The 19,048-nt window shown below is 38.1% G+C and overlaps 1 protein-coding gene across 3 annotated transcripts in view; it reads right to left on the bottom strand.

The window, feature by feature from the left end:
* The window catches only part of TRMT9B (tRNA methyltransferase 9B (putative)), a 110,435-nt gene that overhangs the window by 5,384 nt on the left and 86,003 nt on the right, over positions 1–19,048 (bottom strand). For 2 of the 3 annotated variants that reach the window (XM_040065471.2, XM_040065470.2), the window contains one exon: positions 2,931–3,085. In XM_040065471.2, the coding sequence (XP_039921405.1) occupies positions 2,931–3,085 (155 nt within the window). Of the gene's footprint in view, positions 1–2,930; positions 3,086–14,050; positions 14,120–19,048 lie in introns of those variants that run through there. The other variant, XM_040065469.2, reaches the window with a different exon arrangement.

Here is a 19,048-nt window from a genome sequence, read left to right as displayed (position 1 = left end):
TATATTCCAAACATTTGCTCTCCCTCCCAAAGCAGTGAAAATAGTATGAAGGCTTTCCTAATCCTAAATTTTCCTGGAAAACAAAATGAGGGTTTGTGCTGACTAGCTTAACTGCTGCAGGGTTCATTTGGACTGTTGAAATTTTATGTTCACACTATTAGGATTGTAACAGCACCAACATCACCAACAAAAATACTCATTACAAAGCCCTGCATAATAGTACGTTATCTGTATTTCTGTGGGGAACAAGGATAAGTGCAGGTAGGAGAAAGAAGGAATGGTCCTTCATAGGCACTACTGTAAATCTTTGAGAATAAAAGCCCACCCATGGAGCTTCATACCACGTCTTTATATAGCCTGGTATCGCATTACCAACAATGAGCATAAATGGGCGCCCAGGAGAGGGTAAGAAAAGGATAAGCATTAAGGCCCCTTTCCCTAGTACCCTTCCAGCTTCCAACTGCTTTCTGTTCAGGGGATCTCCTGAAGCCAGTGTGTTACGTCTTTTCAGTATCTGCAACAGACCTCTTCCCAGACCTTCCCAGACCTAACCCCACACAGCACTTCTCCTGCGTATCCTATTTCTCTCCAAGTCCGAAACCATAAATGCCACTGACACAAGTCAGAGTGGAAATTTTTTACTTTAGATACAGACCCAAAAATAACCATAAATCATAAAAGTTTTTTCCGCATTGCAGGCACATCCTCTTTTTGTCTTTGTCCCAATGCATTGTAACCCATGTAAATGCAATGAACTGTCCCAGAATGTCATCCACATAAAAGTCTGTCTTCTCAAGGACTATGCTGTACTAAATTGAAATCTTTCAGAGGATCCCTCAATGTCTTATGCATAACAAGCACTTTTCAAAATTATACTGAGAGCCATTCACTGCAGCTCTGGGTCACTAGTGAGGAATAATTTCTGAAAGTTGACAGCCAAGCAACGGGGTAGCAGGCTTGGCAAAGAGAATCATCTCAGTATTGGTAATTCAATTTAAAGGCCTGGAGTTATCTTTAGAAACATCACTGCTCCTTGCAGCGCTGCTGCTCTTGGTGATGTTAATGTGCACCATTATCTAGAGAGACAGCACAGGAACTATTGCAGAACAAAATAACACTTCAGTGATGAAAAAGAGCATATTTCTCAGCTAAAAGCAAGCACTATTCTTTGAAGTAACACTTGAGAGTAATGGAAAATGCTAATATTGCTAATGCAGTTCAAGGAATATATGCAGTAATACATGAAGCTCTGCATGTTAGAAAACTACAAATGTTAAAATTTTTTTATAAATTATTATTCATTATTGTGTTTGCAGAGGAACACATTTATTCAACCATCACTAGTTTGGAAGATTCAGTTGCTTAATACATGAGTTTTGGTGAAGTACTTTTTAATCACTGTGAGTTTTTGGAAGTATAGGGTTCTCTCTGGAATGAAGCTAAATAGTGTCAATAATCCCACTATTCTAAAAATCTACATTTGCCAGAGATTCACTTTTAAATGAGTCATCAGGAAGGTGAATTCCTTCACGAAGCTAACAATTGCCAAGCTATTTTCATGTGTTTTGATCAATGAAAAATAGCAAGGCAAATAGACAAAAATGATATTGCAATAAAAGGTGGTATTAAACTGGAAAAAAAAATTCTATTCAAGCTCTCATTTTGAAAAGTTTAGGGCCACTAGGCACTAGTGCCGCTTTAGTGCAACTCCATCTTAAATACATGCCAAAAGTAAACACAACAGTCAGATTCCTGTAGATCTTATTAAACCTCATAAAAGAAGATACCTTATGTGCCTTAATGGGAGTATTCTTATTGGCCACCATTAAGGACTGATCTCTCCAGATAAGACTGCAACAGGGCAACCTGGAGCTCTCAGCAACCACTGCTGGTAAAGCCTCAATGAACTTCCACTAAGATACAAATGAATTCCATTGAGGTGGCAACAATTTCGGCTGAGAAGTATCAATCTAACTCTCAGCTGAGAGAGAGTACGCCATAGAATATTTTCTGAGATTATTAGTGACAACGGTGCAGACATATAAATGTTCAAAATAACATCAATCAAGTATTTTTGGTGTAGTGCTGAACAGCAGCAGGAGAACTGCTTCACATTATCTTCTGAATATGGCCTACAGCATATTCAAATGTTTCTCTCTTATAGGATGAAGTAGATGCATAAATTATTGTGCACATTTGTTAAACCTTGCTGTGTAAAAGTATTTTGCTAGTTTAAACAGTACAGAAAACACAATGTTGTAAATGAGCCTCTTTTGTAATGATGTGATGTATAGGACTGAAGTCATAATGCAAGCAAAGGAAACATGCCAGCACTTGGAAACCTCTGGAAAATCTGCAGGAGCAACAGAAAATCCAGGTATAAATACTACAGGTAGGGAAGACAATGCCATAGCAGGAAAACGATGTTTTGGTGACCGTATTTAGGATCATAGGGAGATTCTCAGATCTTTTCTTTTTAAAAAATATTTTTAATAGCAATCACATCAGAAGATTTCTCTTAATAAAAAGCCTTGCTAGGAGGAGCTTTAGAACAAATGAAAACCAATAAATTGCAAACTGGTAATACATAAACCAAGTGATCTAAAGAAACTGAAATATTAAATAATTGGGCTATTAACATAATTTTTTCAAAAGGGCTCCAGAGGAATGACAGACCATTAAGCCAGTGGGGAAATGGATAGACTAAGACTTAGCTCAAAAAAAATAAGGGAAAAAAAAAAATTTACTCTCTACATGATACGCTGGCAAAGAATTAAAAGAACATGGCATCTAGCATGGGGGCTTAAAACAATTTTAAAACAGGTTTAAACTAGTGAAAAAACCAGTTGATCTGAAGGCTAAATATGACTTACAGGTAAAATAACAAAGCTTATAAACAATCTTCCATGCCAGCTCAAAAAATGGCTTACCTATATCAACAACGAGACTGCCAGGCTTTTGTTCCAGCAGAAAGTTCCGAACACGAGGCCATGCTTTGGTCTGCAGATCACTAAAGTAGGCAGCTGTATTTTCATACACACTGTGCACGTGCTGCTTTTCTAGTTGGGTAGCCTCATGTTCCATCCTGAAAACAAAACACAAACTGTTGCAGTGTAGACTTTACATTTTATAGCCATGCATAATCCAGGACCTTGTATATTTATAATCATAAAAATATTACATCCATCTAGCAGCCATATATATAAAATAGCCTTTACTCAAAGGATCTGATTTTATTTCATGAAAGAAAAAATATGAATGTACCACCTTCCCTGTAAAGCATTATTCAACTGCACATGCCTATGCAGTAAGAGGCATATTCCCAAGTTCACCAATATAGTAAAAGCTTATTTGGTGCAAAATAGAGCCTGTACTCAGTGAAAGTGCAGAAAGGTTATAGAATCATTTAGCCTGGAAAGACATTTACGATCAGCAGTCCAACCAGCTGTGAATGGGATTTTAAAAATCAACTTTCCTGTTGTTACTAGTGTGAATAGGCAAACTACTAATATGTTGCTTGAAATACAGCTTGGTCCCTGAAACCTAAGCCCCTAAATCATGCATAAGTGATCTATGGTTTATCAGCCCTCTAAAAGTGATCAGTTTGCTAAAGTTTTTCAGCAACAAACCCGCAATTTCCCTACTTCACTCCACTATCTTCACGTCTTAGCACAGTATTTTAGTTCAGTGATTCAAGAAGTGGTATCTTCTTGGATTTTAGCTATTACCCCTAAGCTCATGTAGAACACCAGTAGATGCAGACAGTGAATCCCTTCATACAGAATCTTAAATCTTCCTTAATGTATCCTCTCATCCAAGGACCAACCAGGTCAGGTGTGCGTATCTGATGAAGGCTGATGAGATTACATTTCAAAGTGTTAAGGTATTCTTCAAACTAATTTAAACTGCCTGTTTATTTGGGAAGTATTTCTTCCCATTATTAAAAGAAAACTCATTCATTTGTCCAAGAACTCAACAGAGATTAAAGCCTGTTTCCAAACATCTAACAGACTAAGCAATATATTATCAAGATAAAATTATAAAAGTGAGTCCTTTGACTGCATTTGAAAAGGTCAGAAGGAAAGATTTTAATTTACTTTCCTTGATTTTCAAACAATATACATTTAGGAACCATAATAAAAGTTTCTTCTTCCTATCACGTTTAGTATTGAAATATATTAGTATGAAAAAAAGATGAGAACATATGAGAACTTATGATGTCTATGAGAATTTTTTTTTTTTTTTTTTTACTGTTTGTATAATAAATAATGTGAGCCATCACCACAGCTGTTCTACAGACACAATCTGCTCCCCACCTGTCCTACAAAAAAAATCTTTTTAATTTAAAAAATGGGAGTTAATCCCAGTGACCAAAAAAGACAATGTACTTCAAGTGTGTGTGAATGTTTACAGAATAGTATGTAAGGCTCGATCCATTTCACTGGTACTGTGTAAGAGGTGGGGACAAATTGTTAACAATTTTCACAGTCTATTCTGACTGTAGTATCTATGAATATCTTTCTTCAAAACATTTATGTTCAATATTTTCACAATTCTTACTTATCTTTTTTCTACAATCCACAATTTTCTTTTATCCTGCATTAGCCCACCTTTTACTAGATTAATATACACATATACATAAAAATTAAATTCAGAAAAAGTACACTACAATGCTAATTGGCACATTTTCAGTTTCATTGAAGACTGAAAATCTGTAACAGACTGCACAAGAAAAGCAACATAGACTTGAAATTATATTACATGTGTCAGAAGCTACTCAATCAGAACTTTTCTCAGAATCCATTTCTAGTTATGTTGTCACATAGAACGGGTTAGTTGCATTAATTTCAGGTAAGTATTGCTTAACATCAAAAGCCCAATTCTTTGTTTTCATTTGACCCTTAAATAAAATAAATTAGGTGTTTCATGTCTCAAGAAGTCTTTTTTCTCTGCTTCAAAACATACTCTCTTTGGTTGTTCAACTTCCTAGGAGTCCTCTATTTATAAACAGTAATTCCAAAGACTAACAGTAATTTCTTTTATTTTGCTTCTTGATAAGCTCCTAGCTCTAATTTATATTTCATGTTTAGTTACTATGTGTTCAGTGTATCCAAGTGCTTTTTTGTTCAATATTTGCAATTCTTAAAAAATACTGAAACGGCAGAATGTTTTCAACCATTCATACTGAATTCCAAATGTTGTCTTTTTTTTTTTTTTTTCTATTTTCCAAAAATGTCTACATTGAATTCCAATGCAGACTGAGATGTGGATTAGTTTCCTGTTGAAACCAAGACCATTAAGTTCTTCCTTTAAATCTCGTTCACTGGAAGTGGTATTGAGTCTTCAGCTACACAGGACATGCTGGAGACTTCCATGTAATACAACACAGCATTAGGCGTTGGTATTTTTAGATACTATTAATAAATATTGTCAAGAAAATAATTTGGTAGAGTAATGGTAGTATACTAAAAGACAAATTAATTTGTGCACCATTTTGTAACAATTTCCATTCCTGATGACTGTTTACATTTGGCAAATAATTAAGGCACATGATGAAATCAAACTTGTCAATTTGACTTTCCAGTCAAGATTCATAATACTATGAGGTTTTACTCTGCAGCACAGCAGGAAATGTCCCAGCAATTAACCTCTTCATTTCAATATTTACAAAATGCAAAGACCCTGTGGAGTGTGCCCACACCTGCAGCCGTACCACTTTCACATAAACATACTGTCACTAAAAAAACCCACAGAAACTTAGACCAATTTAACTTTACAAGCCGAATTCAATGCCCTTATTTCTCTTTCTAAACACAAACAACTATTACAACTTCTTTGCTTTGAAAGTAACAGTCAGTGCCTCTTTTGGACATGAATTGTAGAATACATTCATTTCATTCAACTTCTAGATTTAACTTCCTGGATAATTGGAAAGTCTGTTTTGCAAAGTAGGTAATGAAAATCTGCCCAAAATCCCACTGCTTCAGCATCTGCTCCAGTTCTCATTTAAGCTACTCAGAAGCTGTCTGATAAGACCAGCAAAGAAAAGAGAAGCAGAAGGTGTAATTATGGACACTTTTCCCATGCTAAATTCCTCTTCTCTTGTGCTTATGCTCCTGTTAAAAGGCTCATGCAGAGGCTTGGATCAGAGATGGGAATGTGCATTAAATTGGCACTGAGCTGTTCAGTCACTCTGCAGCAAGTCTTGCCAAGTCTCCAAAATGTGAATGCAGCTCAACAAACATCCACCTCCTGCAAACAAGCAGCTTGGATAAAAAATGAAAAGCAGGATTCTCTTCCCTATCAGTGCATCCTGGGCATCCTCCTGGTGATTTGTTCATGAGGCTACAACAGGCCCTTGTTTCAGCTGATTGATTAAATGAGGAAACTGGATGAAAACTGTATTTTCAATTCTGCTGAATTTGCAGGGAAATAGATCACAAGTCCATCACATAAAACTGTGGCGCATGAACAAATTGTTTGAAAGTAAATAGGTTGTAGTCCATTGACTTTTTCCTACACTGCTCTTTTCCATCTTTGTTAAAAAAAAAAACCCAAACCAACCAAAAAACAACAACAAAAAACCCTGTAAAATATTACAGCTTCCAAGAAGGTAAAAGGATTTGTACAAACATGATATATATTTTCATAGCTATATATCTCACTAAGAGTTCTCTGATTCTAAGGTAATCTAATTTCTTCCCTTTCCATTAACATTCTGCAACCTTTTAGATAATTAACTTTTCAAGGATACTGCTTCAATGAAAGTCATGTTGCTTGGATATTTTTTATCGCTGCTGAAATAAGAAATATGTTTCAGAAAGTGACCTTGAAATGAAAACAAACAAAATGAATAATCCCCATTTCCAGCATTTTTAAAAAATCATGCCTGGGTTTTTCAGTCTGGTTTTTTTTTGGGGGGGAGGGGGAGCATGTTTGAATTTTTGTTGTTGGTTCGAAAGCATTTAATTTACAAGGTTGACTAATGGTATTAAATAATATGTAAGTATTAAATACTTGCTGGCTCCCAGATGCCTGGGGTGTCCTGAAACTGAAGCACAGGAGGAAGTGTTCAATCCAAAAACACTGCCTCTACCACAGTCTGCCAAAAGCTTTTCACACTTACCTGCAGTTCTGAATCACTTTCAGGCCTCCTCATCTACATCAAGTTATCTCTTCCCAGTCACCTTTCATGTTCCATCTCCTTTTCATTTATTACACCTTCCTCCATCTCCTTTAGCATTTGCTATGTCAGCACGACTATTTAACTTAATATAATACTGCATAATACTGTGAAGTCTTGACCTGGCTCATGTTCAGCTCCTCCTTGCCCTTATATCCAGGGCAAACACAATACCAGGTGTACATCACAAAGCTTTGTCAATGGCCCCTTGGAACCACCCTGTAATTTTCCTGCATTTTTCCTATTTCTCTTGAAATCAATTGCTCCTGATTAATTTGCGCCACAGGCCTTCCTTGTCTTCTTGCTTGCAACTGCCTATTTTCTCTAGCCCTTTGATGAGCAGCATGAATTCGCTCAATTCAGTGCAAGATTTCAGCCTATTAATGAGGGCCCCTCTTAGATAGACTCTTTTTCACATGCTGATGGGAATTCTCAATATCATTTTGGCTAAGAAGAACTGCTTCAAAGATCTAGGAAATTCAGCACAGTTGTGTCTCTCTTTGTTGCCACAGCAACATAAATCTTGACTGCACATGCAACTCCAGCTATGGATGCAATAACCTAATTAATCACTTAAATGGAACAGGATACACCACAAGGGCTAGGTCTACATCCTCAATACCCTACTCTCCAGCAATAACGTGCACTTGTAGATACATGCACTTGTTACTAACACCTAAGTAAAAGGTGGGGCAGTCCAATTCATACTTCTCCCTTCATCTCTAGAATAGGGAGAATCTCCTATTCAGTGAGAAATGTTTCCAGTTTATTTCCAAAACTTATCAGTCTTTTCACTCAAATACAGGTACTCATGGCAAACAAAGTGTACAGCCCTAGTAGACTATAAACCACAGTATTTTTTCCCATGCAAAGACAAGCATCCAATTCATTAAGTAAAGTATGTGAAGAAGTAAAGCATCATTGCAGCCCTTCTCAAAAACAAACCTAAGATTTCTTTATCAGAACATTGCTCACCCTTGGATTGAATTTATAAATCATAGAAGCAACTTCCATTCTGATTGACGGTGATTTCTCATTTCAATAATGCAGACAAGAAACTGGTCTATGCCAACATACCAAAAGGCTTCCAGGTATGAATCGTTAAGCAAAGTAGCTGTATTAGTAAACAAATGATAATGAAACAAATAATAGGAATGTTGTCATGAACAGTTAAACTAACTGCAATGAAAGTTTAGCAAGATGATACAATAGGAGACAGTTTGCTTACATAAGGCTAACAGCTCCAGTAATTAATTTCAACCACGCATGAACCATTATAATCCCATGAAAATGCACAGCCTGAAATCAGAGCAAAGGAAGCTCCATGCAGCATTACTAAAACCTTTTTGAGCTGAAATCCGATTCAAAACCCTTCCTCCCATAAAATTCGGGAAATTCTGAAACAAAAAATAAAGAGCGGGACACATTTGACAAGAACCACTGTTAGCTGAAACACTAACTGTGAAATGAGCATTTTAAAACAATTTCATTGATTGAAATGAAGTCCCTATCATTCTATTCTTTCTTACTGAAATGCATAGAACTTTGTTCCAGCAAAACACTAAAAGGACTGAGACTGCTCTTACAAGACCTTGGACAAAATAAGCTTATAGTTCGAGCTCTAGTAACTCGAAATGACAGCCATTCACTGTCACATTCATTTTGTTAGCTTTATTTTCCGGTTCAGACAAGACCTAGTACTATTCACTGCACATTCTTGGATCAGTTAATCATTTAATATTCCCCTTGCTGTTTTGCATTTAGGGTCATAGTCTATGTACCTGAAACACTGCACTGTAAACAGATTTGTTTTCACTAAGTACATAAACTCCATTCTGTAGATAGGTAACATTCTGCTAAATGAAAATGCACAAACACAGACCCTTGGCCATTAAAAAACCCTGAGAGAAGGAACATACTCATGCAGAAATTTCATAGTATCTTTACATGTCTGTTCATATTTACTATCTCACCAAAACCTACAAATCACCTCCCAGCACAGAGTCCCTTCCTACTGAAGTCCCACAGAGTCAAAACCCCATGATGCTGGACGTGCACTGACATGGGTCTGCACAGATCCTGCACAGTAACACTCTGTACAGACATGAGAGGATAAGTGAGGGCTAGAAAAACATTGGCAGGAAGGAAAGTCTAATAGTACGTAGTGCTGAAAAGAGAAAATAGGTTTTTCTTCTTCACTATTTATATTAATTGCCACCAGGTGTCAATACATCAGTGACAACGGGATAAGAACTTAGGGAGAGAATAGGTTGGGGCATTTAATTTCATGGTTTTCTAAACAACTAGCCTAATAAGCAGTATGTAGGGAACTGATTGCACTGGTCTCAGATTAGAAAGTCTCAGAGCCACAAGAAATTAGTTTTGAGAAACTATGGGCAACACGTACAATCCCTGGTCTCATCATATTCTAGTAAAAAAAATTAGGGACAATTGTTTTAGATTTCAGAAATTACAGTAGAATGGTACAGTTGTTACCATTTTGAAGAGGGTATTTGAAGTGCAGTTATCAAAATTCACTGTCACACTGGAAGGATACCCTGAGCAAACCTGTCCAGAAATATGCTTTGGACACTCCTCAATAATTTCTTTGTATGATACTTGCAGACAGACCAAATCATCAGGGTTCAAATGAACTGGATAATGGTATAAGAAATCAAATGTTTAAACAGATCAAAAAAGACAAAAGCAAAGCATTACTTTTCGATAAGAATAACCAACTGCACAAAGACTGAAGGAGGCAGGATGGGATGACTGGCAGCAGCTCTGCGGAAGTGGATCTGGGCTGTACAACATTTCACAGATTTAGCACCATACATGCTATGTCGTTATGGTGGTTTTAGCAATATACTGTTGCCAAAAAAAATAAGAAAAGAAAAAAAAAAATCAGGATCAGCACACAGAAATAGGGCAGATACCTGCAAGTTACATAAAATTTTCCTTCTCCTACATTCAGCACTGCTGGCATATCAGGTTGAGCATTATGTACAACTTCAAGCAAGAATAAAATATGAGAGAACAATTATGTGATATTGTATATATCTAAGAGGTCAGAAAACACATAAATCCTGGGGAAAGAAATTTGTTTCAGTGTTCGTCAAGAATGAGAGAGGACCATCTCATAACAAGAAGGGTTGTTGCAAAGTGGACAGAATTACCTATTTACCAAAACTGAAGGATCGACAAAAGACAGTAGCTTAAGCTACAAGAAGACAGTTACAGACAGGGCACTTTAAAGAAAAGAAGATGAACAGAAAAGCAATGGAAATGCCTGTGGACTGGGTAGGACACGGAGCCTCCACCAATGGGGTCTTAAAAATCTAAGTCAGTTAAGCACCCGTAAGGAAACACTCTGTGCCCCGCATCAATATCTCGAAGCCCTTGGCCATGCCAATCTACCCATAAGCTTTCAATATAGCTATTTTTTCTCCTTGGTCACTGTATGTCTCAAACATTTGTATACAATTACCATGTCTCCTCATTTTTCAGCAGTTAAGCAAGCGTGAAATATTTAGTACTTTTCATCTTCCCTGATGAATCAGTCAAGGTGGTCTTTTACAAGTACTGTTGCCATTCATATGTCTTGATTCTTTAGGCCAAGGGATATTCACAGGAATATTTGATTCCTTAATGTAATTCTACAGTTCTACAATTACAGTTTTTGAAATTTCTTTTGTTTCCTCACACTCTGGGTTTGCATTTAGAGTACTATTTTCAGTTGGATCAGTCTTAATTCATGTAGTATAATTCTCCTTTTTTTTCAGTCATAGAGCTCATCACTGTTGGTACTTACATGGTACTTGGTGTAATACACAAAACCTCCCCATTTAAAATGATTTACAAACTGACTTAAGACATTCAATTACTTGAAAACATCTTCTGCTGAAATCTCAGAGACAGAAAGGTAAGTAGCATATTATCAAGTAGGATCTCAAATGGAGGCAGCCAATGGTAACCATTTTGATCTCAAGATGAGATATAAAATGTTGTAGAATCAATTACAGTAATTACAGAACTACTAAGTGGTTTCTCTTGATACATTTATAAACTACTCTTGATTATCATGCTTATTACAACTGAACATACAATTTCCTACCTTAAAATATTCATATACAAATGTATTCAGTGTTCAGCATACTCACCAAAGAGAGTTTTAAAAGAACAGATCTTGTGGTAGACACTACTAGGTACTAAGTTACCTCAGTAGATGGCCACTTGAATGAAATCAAAGCCAGAATGACTTTTTTTTTTAACCTACAAAACTAAAAAATCTGACTGATAAAATTTTTCATTTTTATTTTTTTTATTTTCTATTTTTTTTTTTTTTTTTTTTGGTGAGTTTTAATTATAGGAAGCCGTGTATTTCTATTTACTTTCTCGAAAAAGAAAAGGTGTCACATATGTCTTTGATGCTAGTGCTTAAAAGTATCATCAGTTCTCTCTAATAGTAACTGGGAACTTGTACAGCCGACAAAGGCTCCTGAAGATACACCAGTAATCCTGTCAGGGTTCAGATTAAGACCTAGACACAGAAAAACTGCATTATGTTCTTACTAAAAGGTCATGGTGTAACCCTCTGTGAAGCGTCTATCACAGACAGCTTCTTCCAGTGGTAGCTACAGCAGAATGAGCAGTGTGAAGACCTAGTGGTCCTGTAGTCAAAATCCCCAGAAAAGATCCTTCGTTTTCATAAATCACCAAGACCTTCACTGAAAGATTATTTCATTTTAAGTGCATTATAGTATAAGCAATACCTTTTTACATAACTCGTTACTTCTAAGCCCTCTATTTTAAAGACGAGAGACGTCTTTGAAAAACACAATTTTTCCTCATCAGCGTGGAAGGGAAAGTCTCCCTGGAGGAGTTGAAATTTCATATAAACACTACTAAAGTTCTCTGTTTGGAAAATATTTTAATCCCATGGCCTTTTGAGGTGTGATTTTTTCCTTAAAATCAGGAAATTATTGTATAACTGGGAAAAAAAGTTGAGACCTACAAACATCAATATCTGGAACATCAAAAGAAATAATAGCTTAGGCTGTTAATTAATTAACTTTTCTGAAATTATTACATGTAGATACGAATGTAAAGCTTTCTTCAAAATGGAGTATTTTTCAACAGCAAAACACAAACCAAGTTATACAGCGTCTTTCATCTAACCGTGTTCTGCTTAAACTTTTCTGAGGAAAAAAAAAAAATAGCTAGGCTTCTGTCACATGAGACTAAGTCAGTTACATAAAGCCTGGCTATGAATAAGCATTTATCTTATTTTTCAACAGTTAGACTCTTTTTCTCCCAGTCATTCAGTTGATATTTCTATGTCCATTTATGAGGGTACATACATAATTTTGGAAGTACCAGCATCTTTACTCTTCATTTTTTCATGTAAAAATTATTTCATAAGTATATAGAAGTGTCAAACAGTTTTTTGATCTCTTTAATCTTCATAAATTTAAGAGACATGTGGCCCTCAAACCATGGTTTTCTGTCACACAGGAGTATTCTGTCACTATTACTACCTATAAACTGGCCCACATAGATCCTGGTACTGCAAAGACCTGGACATCTGCTTAACTTACTGACCTCAGGTAGCCTATTAATAATAACTAAAGGCAAGAATTTGCAAATAATATTTTTCAAGACCAAGCCTTGCGCTGTTCCTCGTGTCCCATATTCTGATTCATCCATCCAGAAAGGATGGCAGAATACCTGCAAATCTGAGAGTTTGCATGGGAAGTGTACACCCCTTGACATACGGCTGATTTCAAACTCTGTTCAAAGACATGGTCTATAAATAGCACATATTACTGAAATAAATATATTTATTTACTAGACTGAAAACAAATTACTTTAAGGAAGCCAATCCTCTGGGGTCCATTAAGGGCCACTAAAAAGTCCTGAAAGGACCAGTTCTGTTGCTCATGGATAGGCTGCTGAATGTTTTTCTTATCTCTTTCTCGAGTTTCATGCACAAAATCATGAACTCCAGCAGCATGCTTCACCCGAGCAACTATATCAGCAAGGAATGTCATCCTGTGCTCTATGTCAACACAGCAGGGCTGCTGAGTTCTGCCATAAATTCTCTACAAAAGAAAAGGCACGGGTGAGCTGACTCCCTGAGCTCTGGCTGCTCCCACCGATGCTCAGTGGGAATGAAAATCCCTTTATAAACATTCATTAAGCAGCAAACACTCTGCAATGCTGAGAGCTATACGTGGAGGCGATATCTCAGTATTTAGTATTCTCTAGGAAAAGAAGAAAATAATTATGAACTATTATGGCTTAGGATTGCTCCAGGTCATCGCTTAGGACTGTCTGCCAAAGCACAGCGCGTACTTAATTTTTAACTAACCAGGCGACCACGGAGAAACTTACTATTCCTGTGGTAAATTCCCCCATCTTTCCTAAAAACTCCCCTCCCCAGCTGCTACACCAAATTCAGCTCCAGCATCCACGCTAGTTCCCAGCGCTGCAACCCGCGGCTCCGTTCAATTAAAATGTGACATGGGGGGAGCGGGGGCTGGGGGGACACCGCACGTGTGTAAAAAAATTTAGTTAAATCTCCAGATCCTTCCCTCCCGGGCTGGGTCAGCGCCAAAGGGGCGAGTCCCGACTCTGCGGACAGCGTTTTCAGGACGATCATCTCCATCTGCAAAAATGTACCGCGACGCCTTTTTTTTTTTTTTTTTTTTTTTTTTTCTTTCCCCGGCTGGTGTGGGTTGGGGTGGGGTTTTCTGCGCTTTCCCCACCGCTAGGTTTATTCTTGCCCCCGAGGCCAGCCCGAGGCGGAGCGGGCTGCCCTCCGCATCCCCCCGCGCCCGCCGTCCCCGCCGCCCGCGCCGCGCTCACCTGCTCCCGCGGGGCGGCGGCGGCTCCATCCCCGCGGCGGGGGCGGCGCTCGGCCGAGCCGTGCCGAGCCGTGCCGAGCCGTGCCGTGCCGTGCCGTGCCGTTCCGTTCCGTTCCGTGCCGGGCCGGGCCGGGCCGTGCCGGTGCCGTGCCGAGCCGTGCTGTGCCGTTCCGTTCCGTGCCGAGCCGTACCGTGCCGTGCCGTGCCGTGCCGTGCCGAGCCGTGCCGTGCCGTGCCGTGCCGTGCCGTGCCGTGCCGGGCCGCGGGGCCCCCGGCGGAGCGGCGCGGAGGGGAGCCCTCCCCGCACCTCTCCGCCGGGGCCACCCCCGCGCAGCTCGTCCGGATCCCTCACTTCCCCGCAAGCGGGAGGAGGCGGGGTAAAACAAAAAAAGGGCCGGGTTATCAATTCCTGGTTAACTCTTCTCCTTGCGGTCTTGTCTCGTCCCTCGGGCGTCTTCTGCGAGGAGGATGGTGCTAATAGAGATGATGGTGGCGGTGGGATGCTCCGTCAAGGAAGTGGGGGGCTCCTGGGAGGGGGGAGCAGCAGTGTCCCCGAGCTCCTCTAGACCGAGGTTGATGGGAGCCGCGCTGTCTGTTGATGGCAAAAGGGGCCAAGGAAGATTAGCCTTGGCTCGTTTAAAGCTTAAGCGCAAAGTTAACCTTTGTGACTAGGTCCTGTCTGCAAGTCTTCCCATCCCGTGACTCTTGAGAGTGATTAATTTTTTTTCCCCTACTCCCGCACTGATTCCTATTAAAGCAGCCAAAAAATAGCAGATCTTTTCTATACTTTCGTATTTACGGGTGTTTATTAGACAAATACACAAAAGCCCAGCCATGCACCAGGACCCTGATACAATTAGCACTATAAACATGAGCTAAAGAGATAGTCCTGTCCCAAGAACTTCTAAATTATGTATAAGAGATTACAGATAAAGAAGAATGCAATGAAATTATACCAGCCAGTATGACGGGCAGGGAACTCAGCACAACATTGCATGAAGTACTGAATGTATTGAACTATTTACTGTTACAGGTAGTCTTTTGCTCAAATCATTTTTACGAGAGGATTATGAGGAACATGACTTTGTATTGATGGGATTTTCAAGACTAACAAATTGCTCAAGAACATGCATTCCCTTTATTTTCACAATCCCACCTGAATGAAAAGATTCAGGGGAAGATTATAAGAACAAGATGAGAATAAGCATACTCAAAGCACATAAACCTAATATTCTGTTAAAAGTACCCAAGTCATGGAGTAATGATGAAACTCTTGGTCTCCACAATGAAGGAATTCAACAGCTACATAGTAACTAACCTTCTTAACGCCTTCAAAGAGCTTTGACTAATTTGTAAGACATTAATGTCCTTTGCAAACATTGTGTCAACTTGTCCGTGTTATGCCATACCTCCATGTACATTCTGCAAATTTAATTCTGTAATGTAGTGTCAGCTAAATTGGCGCAGAAAAATCTGCCATTCCCAGAGTCTTTCAGACACCTTTTTTTTTTTAAGATGATGCCATGTATGTCTCATTATTCCTTCAGGTAAAACTCCTCAAGTGTGAATACCACCTTATGTTATCTGTTAACATAAATATTTACTTATTTTAAAAGCTCTTCAGTTTGAAGTAACCGCCTCAAATTCAACCTTCTGAGAAAGAGATTCTGATGTAGACTCATAAGACTCTGCTGTGGGGAATCACAACGGCCTTTTCCCTTACCACCTAATCTTTCCTGGAGGTTTCTTAAAACTACAATTATGTATCAGTCCTATAGATCCTCTCCAGATTTCCTGCTTCTGATGCATTTAAAACAGATGTTAGTCATGTAGCTTAATACACTTTTAGGAAAACAAAACAAAACAAAACAAAACACATTTTTATTAAGGTTTTATTAAGGTTAAGCCAAACACCATATTTATTAAGGTCTCATCATGGACTCATCATACAAATTTAGGCAGAATGAAAATAGAATACCTTTTCCTTTGGAGTACTATAAATCTACAATTATATAATAAACTGCAGCCTGTAGCAACCCCTCCTCCCTAAACAATTAAAAGACCTCATTAAAACCCATTTTTTCTATATTAAAAAGTATTTAGGTCACTAAATTAAGTGACCAAACATTGGGGAAGCCAGAAGGCTGCCCATGAAACCTTAATTCAGACCTCTTGTGCCTGTGCTTTGCAACCCTGCACTTAATTATGAGTTTGTCTGCAGAATACCAGGCTACATTCGGAACATTTGAAATTTTGGTGTGGCAAGCATGTTAGACTGGCTAATTATGTTGCCTCTTGCATTCCCATTCATTTATCCCTTTACTTTCTAGCATCCCTTTGTGCTCATCCCTTATCATCTCTCATCTGGAGATTGTTCTTTCCCTGGTCTGTCTGAAACCTCTACCCTTAGATAACCCTTTGCAGTCAATCAGGTAAAGGTTTTACCATAGGGTTACAGCAATTGCTAATTATTCCTTCAAAGGTTATTTGTTTTCTCCAAAGGTGGGGAGGAAAAAAAAAAAAAAAAAAAAAAAAAAAAAAAAAAAAAAAAAAAAGGGAATGAAAACAAAGCGAGGGAAAAAATAGAAGGAAACCCAAGGAAATTTAAGTTTCCAAGTTGAAGCAGTAGTGAAATAAGGAATCGAGGTCAGTCTTCATGATTATCATAGAGCTTCCTTATTACAAAGGATCAGTTCTCAAATTACAAGCTTTACAAAGAGACAGTTGTACTTGAAAGCAAAAGGAGGCATTAAGTTGCCTGGTGCCTTGGAGGGGAAGGATCATGCTGTATTTATAAATAAGGCTGCAGTGTCTCAGTAGACATTCTGGAAAACTGATGATTTTTTTTTAACCTTGTGACAAAAACTCTGCTTTATGCCAGCTTCCATTGAAAGGCCTCATCAGTCGAAGACATTGTTTCCTCTCTACAATAAGTATTACAAAGAATAAACACCTTTGAGAGGCTTATTTTCTATGCAGATGGTTGAGAGGTAGTCCTGAGCTAGAGACTCATACCTTTGGTTGGTGAATTTAGTCTTCACATAGAATTATAACGTTACTGTCAAACTGTAATGTTGTTTTAAAAAGTTTTCCACCACAACTAACAACAGATGGAAGCAGTGGTGTTTGTGATAGTACAACAGTGAACTAAAAGCAGTAGTTCCCCTTTGTGGAAAATTTTAGACTGGAAAAGGCTAAAGAAATAATATTCTTAACAGTAACTATTTGATTTTTTTTTCTTTTTCTGGAACATGACGATCCAAAGAAAATTCGAGCTAGAAAAAACATGCTATTTCCTAAATGAAATGGGTTCTCTAAAGGCTTAAGTTTCCCAATGAAATTGAGTATAAGCATATTTTGTTTGCCTGGCAATCTCAATATCACAAGAGTTAAAATTTCAAAAGAAGTTGCTAAAAATGGTAGTTACTGTCCTGAGCACTTCAGTCTTTAGGGATTTTCTGACCCTTTCCCATACACGGTCTTTGTAATCACTGGTAATAGAAACTTGATTTCTTAAATAAAATTCACATCCTCTGCTTCTCGTTTGTCTCCAGGAGTTTTAATAATAAAAATCTTCAAATTTTTGATTATACTGTGGGGTAAGCCACGCTGCAAGGTATAATGGATTGACTTTGAGTGGGATAAGAAAGCAGAACAAATTTGCTGAAAGTAAGCCATGTTACAGTCCAGTAAAATTAAACACTCATGGCTTCAGGAACATAACTGTGTAGATATTTTTTCTCATAGGCTTACTGTGCAGTCAAGCTTGTATCATGGGAGATTTTTTATGTGTGACCTTCTTAGCCTACCATGCAGTGCTGCTGTGGGGATTAACTAGTTAACATTTGTAAAGTGCTTTGAAGATTATAAGGCATTAAGTTGCACAAGTGCTAAGCACTATTATTTAATAGTTAAGTACAACCAAGCTTTAAAGGACAACTCATGTTCGCCTCACTAGAAAGTCTTTGTGATTTCGTTGTGATTTCTTTGTGATTTCAGTACAGTTGTTGCAAGAGGTAAAGCAAGTAGAACTGACCACAAAAGAGGGAGACGTTTTTCTTGTTTCACTATCAGAAGCTAAAGTGAGGTACACCTGTAGTGGTACTGCAGAAAAATGAGTTGAAAAATAATTACTATGAAATGCAATGATAGAAATACACATAAAAATGCAGGGCTTCTTAATGTGACAGTAATATTATTTTTACTATGTCCTATCTTGCTCAAGTAGCAAGACAGACTATTCTCCAGGAAGCAGAAGTCCAAATCCCAGACCTATAGATGGACCAAATTTATCAGCTGAAAATGCTGCCAAGTGACAGTAGGGATGGGTAAAATCTGTACCTTGGTAAGTTATAGTTCATACATATTTTAGCTTATTTAAGTAAAAATTTTGGAAGAAAGATGAACACAGACTGTCTTTATTAGTCAGACTGGGAACACCTTGTTCTGATACAATTGCTTTGTTTGGTTTAAGTTTGACATAAACCTTCCTCTTTCTTGTTTTGTAATGTCAGTTTTCAGCAGCAGGAAGTCATTGGATTTTTTGTGGTGGCAAAGGGACAAATTATTTGTTAATAAAATAACAATGCAAAACAGGACAATATGACATAATATTGCACCTAAGTATGCTGGAGATAGAGAAACACAAGTGTTTCAGGACTGCTGACAGGCACATACTATAGAGGTTAAGGGGGCGTATTGTTGGACCCTGAGCTGCATCCCAGCATCCTGAAGTCACAAAGACCTTATTTGGCATGCACAGCAGGAGGGTTGGGTTTATTTACCTTACAAGGACTAATTATTATTCAATGGAAGTGTCTTTTCAGGACAAAGCACTTCGTGCTTGCATTTCTTGCCTCTGCAAAAGTGCTGCAGACATTTCACAAGGACAGACTTTTCAAGTATATGCATTTCCTCTCCATGGCTAAAAATAAATATTACTTTTCTATGTTTTTCTGACATTTTGATCTCAATTGAAGCATATAATAAAAATTCAATT

The sequence above is a fragment of the Hirundo rustica genome, chromosome 5 (assembly GCF_015227805.2).
Source record: "Hirundo rustica isolate bHirRus1 chromosome 5, bHirRus1.pri.v3, whole genome shotgun sequence".
NCBI lineage: Eukaryota > Metazoa > Chordata > Aves > Passeriformes > Hirundinidae > Hirundo > Hirundo rustica.
The sequence above is the reverse complement of the archived record's forward strand: the minus strand, read 5'-3'. Positions and strand labels throughout refer to the sequence as shown.